We start from the raw sequence: 9,483 nt of genomic DNA on the forward strand, positions 1-9,483 counted from the left end.
TAATTATAATGTACTCTTTGATTGGTATTTTAGATCCAGAACTTACAAAGTTTTTCAAAAACAGAAATTCTCACAGTGAATTCCTAGCAATGTTTACCTTTCTAAACTCTCTGGCCCTTCTTCAATCTGCTTAAACTCCTAGTTCTTTTCCCATCCTGACAATTCCCAAGCACAAAACTTGAAGGTTAAATCTAATTCAGAAGATGGAAGCTCAGTGTATATAAATAAACTTTGTTTTTAAATATCTAGAGTTGAGAGCCAGTACCCGTATAGAAACAAATTAAAGTTTCAGTTAGGTCAATCAATTTAGGGAAAAACATTTTTTTTTTTTTAGTTTTCAATATTAGTGTCTGAGAAAGTCTCATTTTCCCCTTGAGATTATATTTAATGTACATTAACATTAGTTTACAACTTCAGAAAGCCAAGATTTTGGCCTAAAAACATAGGGAAAGGCTGTTGGGCTATTGGGGTGGGTTGGACTGGAAGGAGGCATGAGGAGAGTACATTACACTTCAATAAAAAGCAAAAAAAAAAAAGTAGAGCGGCTTGAAAGTTTAAAAAAAATAAAGAATTTTGAGACTTGAGCAGCTGCAAAGACTCTGTTTCCTATTTTGATCACTGTGTTTCTCGAGATGACCACATCTTTCAGAGGAAGTGAGTCAAAGCCACTCTGTCTTGCTTTTCCAGCTGAGCATGTTCAGCTTCAATGAAGTAATGAATGAACTTGGCCGCACCACCCACCAAGACTACAACAGCAAATAGAGGAGCCTCAGCCAATCAGCTGGCACTCAAGGTTTTCAAGTTGAGTTCAAACAGACTCACGGGAGACCAATCAGATGGCGCGGCTCCTCCCCAAACGCCGGATCGGGGCCAATCAGAAGCCCGGACGAGCCAAAACATAGCGTCTGGCCAATGCCGGGGAGCCTCACGGCACCGACGTCCGCCAATGGGCGCGGCCAGGCAAAAAGAGAAACAGTGCGGGCCCGCAGGCCGCAGGATTCGAATCGAACGTCCGCACGGGAACCGGGCGCCGGCCGAGCGGAGCGGGCCAATCAGCGGCGGCGGCTCTCGGCCCCCGAACGTTGGGACACGCGGCCCCGCCCCGCGCTGTTGTTTGTGGTGTTGGCCGGCCGCGCGAGTCGCACAACAACACTCGCCAGGCGGGCGGCGCGGCGGCCGAGGGTCCGGAGGCCGCGGGTGGCGGGCGGCGGCGGGGAGCGCGAGCGGAGGGCAGCCGGCCTCCCGCGGCCGCCGAGCCCGGAGTGCGCGCCGGCCGGAGCCATGTCGGTCAACATGGATGAGCTGCGGCACCAGGTCATGATCAACCAGTTCGTGTTGGCCGCGGGCTGCGCGGCCGACCAGGCGAAGCAGCTGCTCCAGGCGGCCCACTGGCAGTTTGAGGTGCGTGCGGGCCGAGAGCCAGCGCTCCCGGGCGGCCCTGCTCGCTGGCCGCCGGCCCTGGGGTCGGGGTGCAGGCCGGGGCGCCCGGCCGCGCGCCGCGGAGGGGGAGGGGGCAGGGAAGCTCTATTTATATCGCCCTGTCCGGCGATCCGCGCCCGCGTGGGGCGCGGGGCGCGGGGCCCCGCCGCTTGGGACCCTCGCGCGGCCGGGGGGACGCCCCCTCCGAGCGACGCGGGCCGAAGGGTCAGGCCCGGAGGCCCGGGAGCGCAGCGCCAGGGACACCGCTGAGGGTCCCGGCCGGTGGGCTTCCTGCCTTCGACCCCCGTTAACCGCCATCCTGCCGCTGTGTTTGTCCGCAGACCGCCCTGAGCACGTTTTTCCAAGAAACCAACATTCCCAACGGCCACCACCACCACCAGATGGTAAGTGTGGCCGGGCGCGGCGGGCGGGAGGGCCGGCCTCGCCGCGGCCGGGGGCGCAGCGCACCGGGGCGGCCGAGCGCGCGGGCCGGGGGCCGCTGTCAGGCGCCGGCGGTGACAGCCATGTTGCCGGGGAGCGCCGCGTTGTAAACAAAGAGCCAAAATGTCTTCCAGGAAAGAGCGGCTCCCGGGGCCGGCCGGCTCGCCCAACTTTGCGGTCAGGCCTCCGGGGCCACTATGGCTCGACCTGGGGCCTTGTGCCCCGGCGGTCTTCCTAGGCCAGGGGCCAGGAGGGCGGCCGGAGGAGTAGCCAGGAGGCAGGCCTGGGGAGGGGGCTCGGAGGATAACTGGACATCGGGGGAGCGGGAGGGGGAAAGGGAGGGCAGGAGTGAAGGCACCCCCCCAGGGGACTGGGACATGGGGGTGTCTGTTTATGGAGCGCCACTTCTTGCTGTTGAGTGGCAGCCCCCCCGCCCCCCACCATCCAAACAGCCCAGCTCTACGGGGAACAGGAAAGGGATAAATCCACCCCAGCCTGGGAGCTGGGCTCTTCCCAGGTCGTTTTGTCCCCTCTTTCCTGTTCATGGTAAAAGACCTAACCCTGAGCCGCCTGGAAGACTTACAGGTTTTTGACTCGATAAGCCAAGAATGCGTTTAATCTCTGTAGGTGAAGACACATAAAGCACAGGAAACAGAAGTGGTTCAGGCCTGGATTTGCTTTCTTCTCATTTCCAAGCTCGCCCCAGGCCTGGGCCTTTGCCCTCCCGGCCATAAGGTATCCTGCTCTCCACTGGGCACAGGACATCCCTTCACTTTAGAGGTTTGAATGCCTCCTCTTCCCCCTCTAGTTACTGGTTCGCCCTGCTGGGGAAGGAGGGCCCCACGCTAGGGATTGTAAAACACACTCCTTCAGATCTGTTGTGGCTTCTGAAGTGTATTTTTGCCATTTCTCACGCTCACTGTCCTTGCCCACGGCTCCCTTCTGAGAATGGCCGCTTTGCTGGGAGAAGCTGCCCTGGGTTCCTCTGCTGTGTCTTGTTCTTGGTGCCATGTATTCATCTAGTTACAAAGGACAAGTGGTGTTGGGGGGTCTGTTTCGACCCCTTTAACCAGCTTTTCTCTTGGAATAGCCTGTGTTGTGTATAAATCAAAAAACAAAACTGTATTGGAATATGATGAGAATTATGCTGGCCGCAAGACTGTGGCAATTGAGGCCAGGCTCTTGGTAAAACCAAGAGGGGTTCATCTCCAGGGGGGCTTCCACCCTCACCTGACTGAGGGGAAGCTGCCATGTGAGCCTGGGAATGTCCTGGCTCCATGTCCTCTCAAAGGGGCCCTTGAGGCTTGTTCCATCAACTGGTCATTTCAAAAGGCCCAGGCTTCCGGCTCAGCGGCTCTGTGCTGCCTTCAACAGGGAGGCTTGCCTGTGAGAGCCGGGACTGGTGATCCTTTTAGGTTCTGTTGCTCTTTCCCTGCAGATCCCCAGGGTTTGTAATCCTTTTGAAGCTTCCCTCGAGGTCTGTTGCCAGTTCTGTAACAGACAGTATGATTGTTGTCTCCCAAGAGTGCACCAGAGTATTGAGGACCTAACCAGCACCTGAGAGAATGCCATCCCTGCCCTCTTGGAGCTGGTCATTTCTTAAGAGATAATAAATCAAAGGAAAATGTTACATAAAAATATCAGAAGTGCCCCAGGCCATGAGTAACTGATAAAATAGTTGTCCCTTAGACTACTGGACATAAACAGTTGGAGGCATCTTCCCAGATAAGGGGGGGATGGGCTCCCGAGTTAGATTGGGAAGGGCCAGGAAGAGGAGAAAAACACTGGCTAGGAAACAGTAGGACGTTCGGAGGGTGCAGTGGACTCTGGGTGTGCTTGAGAGCTGGGAAGCGCTCTCTGTAGCTGTTAGAAGCAGAGTTGGACTTTCACAGGACTCGGTCCAAACCCCTGGTTTTATAGAAGCAGAGAGAAGCTCCAGAGAGGTTAAGGAAATTGCCTGAGCTCACACAGGCAGGCGGGCACAGGCCTGCTCCAGATCGCTGGCTTGTTGAACTGGGGAAGTTGGTCACGATGTTGTGATGCAATTGGCTTCTGCCCCCACCCCCCATTCATTGTTTCCTGCTGCCGAGAAGTCAGCCCTGGAAGGGGGGTGGTGGTGGAGGAATAGTGAAGGGAGGAGGGAAGTGGTCTGGGTGGGGCCAGGCCTGCTGCCCTGGGTCCTGTGGCCTCCCCGGAGAGGACACGGATTGGAGCCCCAGCTGCTGATGGGGGGGCCAGCCTAGTTAATCAGAGGGTTGCCCCCCCCTCCCGTGGGCCTGTCCCCATTTGGGGGCTGGAGTTTTTAACTGCAGAGCTGTGTAAGCTCCCTCTGCAAGGTGAAGAGTCCTCAAATCTTGCTCCCTGAGCCCTGTGCCTGGGGGAGGGGCCGGTGTTGCTAAAATTAGGAGAAATTCAAAGAAGGGCTCCCATGGCTTCCTGGGAAAGGGAGAAGCGGCTGTGGGGTCACAACAGGCTCTGTGCAGGCTGTGTTCTCTGCTGCCTCCTCCCTGGCCCCTGCGAGGTGCTCCAGGATGGCACCTCTGTGCTCCCCACATGGCAGGGTCGGCAGAGGTGGGGGTGGAGGGTTGGTGGGCTGCCATCCCTGGTGTTTGCAAGGAGGCTGCTAGTTACAGCACACCAGCCCAGCCCCTACCCTTCCTGGCTGGAGTCCCTGCTCAGGGTTGTGTGGCAGAAGACAGCAGAGGTTGGCATGTTTGCAGCTACCCCCAGGAACAGGGCTGAGAGGGGCTGAGTGGACTCGCCGAGACACTGGCAGCCTCTGGTCGGGCAGCCTGTGGCGAGACGCCGGGGACACCAGAAACTGAAATCCCTGGTTTTTGTCCTCGGGGAGCCCAGGCATGAAGTTGTGCTAGATTCACTAATTGCAGATGAGTAGGGGCTGGGTAGAGGTTAAGAGCTTGGGCCTGCAGACCTGGGAGTCCCCTGGTTCCGGCTTCTCAGCTTGCGCCCTGCTTTGATGTGCTTTGTTTTCTTTTAAATAGTTGGCTGCATCGGGTCTTAGTTGAGGCAGGTGGGTTTAGTTGCCCCATGGCATGTGCAATCTTAGTTCCCTGACCGGGGATTGAACCTGTGTCCCCTGTGTTGGAAGGCAGATTCTTAACCACTGGCCCACCAGGGAAGTCCCTGCCATGGTGTGTTTCTGGTCAAGTGATTTGAGCTCTGGGGCTCGGTTTCGTCATCTCTAGCAGAGAGAGAATAATCAGAAAGACCTGGTACCCCTGTGAGAAGTGAGGTGATGAGGCAGAGGCCCTGAGGCCCACCCACCAGCCCTGCTGCCGGGGAACCGACCGGAGCGCCGAGCAGGCACAGCTTCTCCTGGGCTGGCTTTGGAGGGAGACCCCAGATCTGGCTGGCTTCCCTTGACTAACCAACCCGGGACATCTGAGGGCAGGTTATTGAGGAGCCAGCTGGTTTTTCACCCAGGCTGAGGCAATAAGCAGTGGTGTCCTGGGCTTCCTCCCTTGTCCCAGCTTTAATCTGACACCCTAGCTCCTGGCTGGAATTAACCATTTGCTTCTGACACTTGGGACGTCATTCCCAAGCATCAAGAAACACTCTCTGGGGACTTCCCTGGTCCAGTAGCTAAAACTCTGTTCCCAATGCAGGGGGCTTAGGTTCGATCCCTGGTCAGGGAACTAGATCCCACCTGCTGCAGCTAAGACCCAGCACAGCCAAATAAATAAATAATTTTTTTGAAAAAGAAACACTCTGGTTTTGATGAAAATTGTAGGAGTCCGTCCCCATGTTTTTGGTTTTTATTGGTTCAGTGCAAGGGATGCTTTTGTGCTGTTGAAACTTCTTTTTTGGACTGAACAATGGGAAATAAAAGAGAGGCCTGGGTGAGCCCCATGGGAAGGCAGGCTCTGTAGGACCTCGGACTGTGGCTTGGGGATTGGGGAGGGGGGCCCACGTGGGCAGCCCTCGAGACCCCTGTGTTCTCTCCCAGCAGATGTGTACCCCCAGCAACACACCTGCCACACCGCCCAACTTCCCTGACGCGCTGGCCATGTTCTCAAAGCTTCGCGCCTCCGAGGGCCTGCAGAACAGCAACGGCCCCATGACCGCCGTGGCCTGCTCACCCCCTGCAAACTTCAGCCCCTTCTGGGCCTCGTCCCCTCCCAGCCACCAGGCCGCCTGGATCCCGCCCTCCTCCCCCACGGCCCACAGCTTCCACCACCTCCACCACCCACAGCCCACGTGGCCCCCCGGAGCACAGCAGGGGAGCACGCAGCAGAAAGCCATGGCGGCGATGGACGGCCAGAGATGAGACTGGATGGCGCTGGGCTGGAGCTGGGGGGCAGTCCAGGGGCGGGGGGAAGCTGGGCGCGCGTGGGTTTCCTGAAGATCGCACTGGAAGATTTTATAAGAGAATTTTTGTGGGTGGGGGGAATAGTAAACTGCCTGAGCCACTTGGATCCTTCAGGAGTTTATCTTCAGGCAAGTTTTTTTTTTTCCCTCTTTTTAATATATAACTATAATATATATGAATATATAAAAATAACTAATGTATGTGAGAACAGGGCCGGCCGGTGGGGTGTTGGGTCAGCGAGGAAGGGCCAGAGAACCCACCCGGTGGGCCAGCACCCCTTCCTCCACCCCCGTCCTGGGGCAGGTGCTTGGGAGCCAGGTGGCGTGACCCTGAAGTCACGTGGTATCTACTCACTGCCTCCTTTCAAAGGTCACACCTTATGGAATCGGGCAAAGGACCACCGCCTCCCCATTCCCTGTGGTGGCTGTGGGAGGGGCTCCTAGCGGTGCTGGGTGGCTGGAAGGTGTGGGGGCCGCTCCCCACCACCGGTCAGCGGCTCTCCGGCCCGCGTCGCCTCACCTGGTGTCGCCCCTGTCTCCGGCTAGCTGTGTAGGGCTCGTGTAGGACTTGAGAGCCGGTGAGGGTCAGAGGCTGGGGGCCCTGCTGGCCGGCCCCCAACCCCAAGGCTGCCCTGCCTCTCCCACTGTGTGCCCGGCCGCGGACAGCAGAGCGGAGGGCTTGCCTTTGGATGGAGTTCCCAAATCAAATCATCTCACCAGGGTGAAATTTTAATTTAAAACTTAAAAGAGACTTTTCTAACTTCCCTGGTTTGTGGTGCCTTTATTTGCCTTGGTACGGAGAGCGCACTCCTTGGGCGGGGAGCAGGGAGGGGCCCTTGGCTGCGCTGCGGTCGGGGGACCAGCCCCACGACCATGCGAGGGGGTCGGGTGTTCTGACAAGGGGGCTGATGGAACGGGTCGGATCGGGTGGGTGTAGGGAGGAGGAACGGGTCCTGCCTTGGTCATGGTGATCCTCTCCTCTTGGCCCTTAGCCACCACCTCGCAGCCCACCACAGGCTGAGCCTTAGCTCTGGAGCCCTTGTCTTTGCAGTTGGTGGGGTTCGGGGGGAGCTGCCTGCCTGCCTCGGGGGGCCGATGGTGGCCCCACACTTCAGCCTGGGCCCCCCCCCAAGGCATCTTTCCGCTGTCTCTGCTCTTCCTGCCCCCAAGCTCCTTCGGGGCACCCTGTCCCACCAGCCTGTTGTGTGGCCCCGTCCCAGAGGTCAGCCTTGGCTATCAGGGAGCCAGAGGCCTGGGTGGGTCCCCAATGGGACTGGCTTCTTCTCCTTCCCGCCTTCCGCTCAGTCTCCAGGCGCAAAGATGAAGCGGTGATGGCAGTTCTGGCCTGGTTGGGCCCTTCCTCAGACTCCCATGCAGGTGGCCAGGTGGGTGCGGAGCCCGTCTGGCTGAATGCAGGAGTTGGGTGGCAGGCTCCGGACTTGGGACGACTCCTCGAGCCCCTTCCCCCCCAGACCCCTCCAGCACGTGTGAGTGGGTACGTTCCCTCCCTCTTGGCAGCCCGGGCCTTGCTGTCGATCAGGCCTGCAGGATCTGGACGTTCAGACCCAAAGTGCAGGGACACCTGGGAAGGGCCCCACCTGGCCGGCCAGCCACCCTACTCCTGGGCCCTCCTGTCTTCACAGGGTCGCTGCGGGGCAGCCCCCCATGGGTGTGGAGCAGGACCGGGGACGCAGCTGCCCTTGGCTGCCCGCTCTGCATGTGACCGTGTGCTTGAGGCTGGGTTTGTCCTTTCAGTTTTGTTTCCTGATCGGAGATCCGTGGGACTCCTGCCACCCACAACCCTCACTCTGCCCACCTGTGCTTTCCCAGGCTGGAAGGGGAAGCCCCTCGCGGGCACGTGGGCGGCCAGTGCTGAGTGAGGGCAGGGAGGCGGCCCAGGTGCAGGGAGGTGGAGTGGGGGGCCTCCTTGTCCTCTCGGGCGTTAGGGGGGCCCTGGCTGCTCCTCCCTCCTCCCCGCCAAGCTGGTGGGTTTGGATTCTAGGACAGGACCCTGACCAAAGGAGGGCCTGGGCCTCGCCTGCCTCCCGCTTGCAGAGCAAAGGGTGCTGGATGCCCGCTGGGACTCCGGGGTTCTATGATGAATCAAGTCTCAGCAGATGGGGAGGGGGGGGTGCCCCTTCCCGTAGGGAGTGCCTGCTCCACCCATGACACCTCCAGCCAGCCCCACCCTCTGGTGCCCACAGTGGGACAAGGGAGAAACCCTTTTCTGGGCTATTTCCTGCCACGCCCTCCTGTGTGGCTTATGTCGCCCCTCCCCTCACATCCCTAAAGCAGGCCTCTTGCTGGCAGAGGGGCCTGGGGGTGGGGGAGGGAACCCCACCTTTGAGGAGGGGGCTGATGAGAATAGACCTGAAGGAAGAGAACTGCTTTCATGACTATCCAGGTGGGAGGCAACTCTTCCCTTTCCCTGGGGCTTTGGGGACGGGCTTGTCCCTTACGGTAGACTTGGGGGACAGCAGTGAGCTCCCTTCTCTGTTACGAGTGACATGGAGCAGGACAAGGCCCAGGCCTCAAGGCCATCTGGCAAATGCCAGACACAGTTCTCTGCCTTCCTGGGGAGGGAAGGGGAGCAAGGACACGGCCTGGCCCCAGCAGCCCCTCCTGCGTCTGTGGCAGCCATTGAAAGGTGACCCCATGGACCGTAGCCCACCAGGCTCCTCTGTCCATGGGATTCAACAGGCAAGAATACTGGAGTGGGGTGCCATTTCCTTCTCCAGGGGACCTTCCCAACTTGGGGATTGAACCCGCGTCTCTCGCTTCGCCTTCACTGGCGGGCAGATTCTTTACTACTAGCATCACCTGGGTAAGCCCCTCGTTTTGCAAGCCAGAGAGGATGGCAGCCAGGAACCTTCCCAGGCGCTGGTGGCCCCATCCTCCCCAGGATGTGACAGGAACCTGCCAGTGGCCACCCTTAAACTTTCGCCCCAGGGCACAGCCTGAGCACTGACGTGAAGCATCTAAACCCTCCAGAGTGCCCTGCACACTTAACCCAGAGGGAAGACGGTGCCTGTGCCAGAGAAGGCCTCAGCACCAGGTCCAGCCAAGGTCCTGGAGAGGGCCAACCCCCTGCAGGCCTGCCAGTCCCTGGGGCCTGGGGCCTGGGGCCTGGCCTGTGCTGCCACCTCCTCACCCTGGGTGCCATACTCAGTCCTCTTGAAGCCCTGGTGCCCTCAGAGAACAGCTGGCCCTGTTTGGGGGAGCCACGTCTGTCAGGCTGCAAGAAGTCCGCTGTCCCACCTGAACCAGGACCAGAGGAACCTTGTGGCCCCGAGA

At 59.0% G+C, this 9,483-nt stretch overlaps 1 protein-coding gene across 2 annotated transcripts; it reads left to right on the forward strand.

Annotated features, from left to right (window-relative positions):
• The first annotated feature begins 994 nt into the window (after window positions 1-994).
• UBALD2 (UBA like domain containing 2) lies at window positions 995-6,953 on the forward strand. Of its 2 annotated transcripts, none has more exons than XM_081575489.1 (3): window positions 995-1,401; window positions 1,761-1,823; window positions 5,828-6,953. In XM_081575489.1, the coding sequence occupies exons 1-3, from the start codon at window positions 1,282-1,284 to the stop codon at window positions 6,146-6,148; spliced, it is 504 nt and encodes a 167-aa protein (XP_081431615.1). In that variant the 5' UTR covers window positions 995-1,281; the 3' UTR covers window positions 6,149-6,953. The 2 variants fall into 2 exon arrangements, with proteins under 2 accessions (XP_081431615.1, XP_081431614.1); XM_081575488.1 differs by having other exon boundaries at window positions 5,831-6,953.
• The last annotated feature ends 2,530 nt before the right edge of the window (window positions 6,954-9,483 follow it).

The sequence above is a fragment of the Giraffa tippelskirchi genome, chromosome 3 (assembly GCF_054371585.1).
Source record: "Giraffa tippelskirchi isolate mGirTip1 chromosome 3, T2T-mGirTip1v1.2.pri, whole genome shotgun sequence".
Classification (NCBI taxonomy): Eukaryota; Metazoa; Chordata; class Mammalia; order Artiodactyla; family Giraffidae; genus Giraffa; species Giraffa tippelskirchi.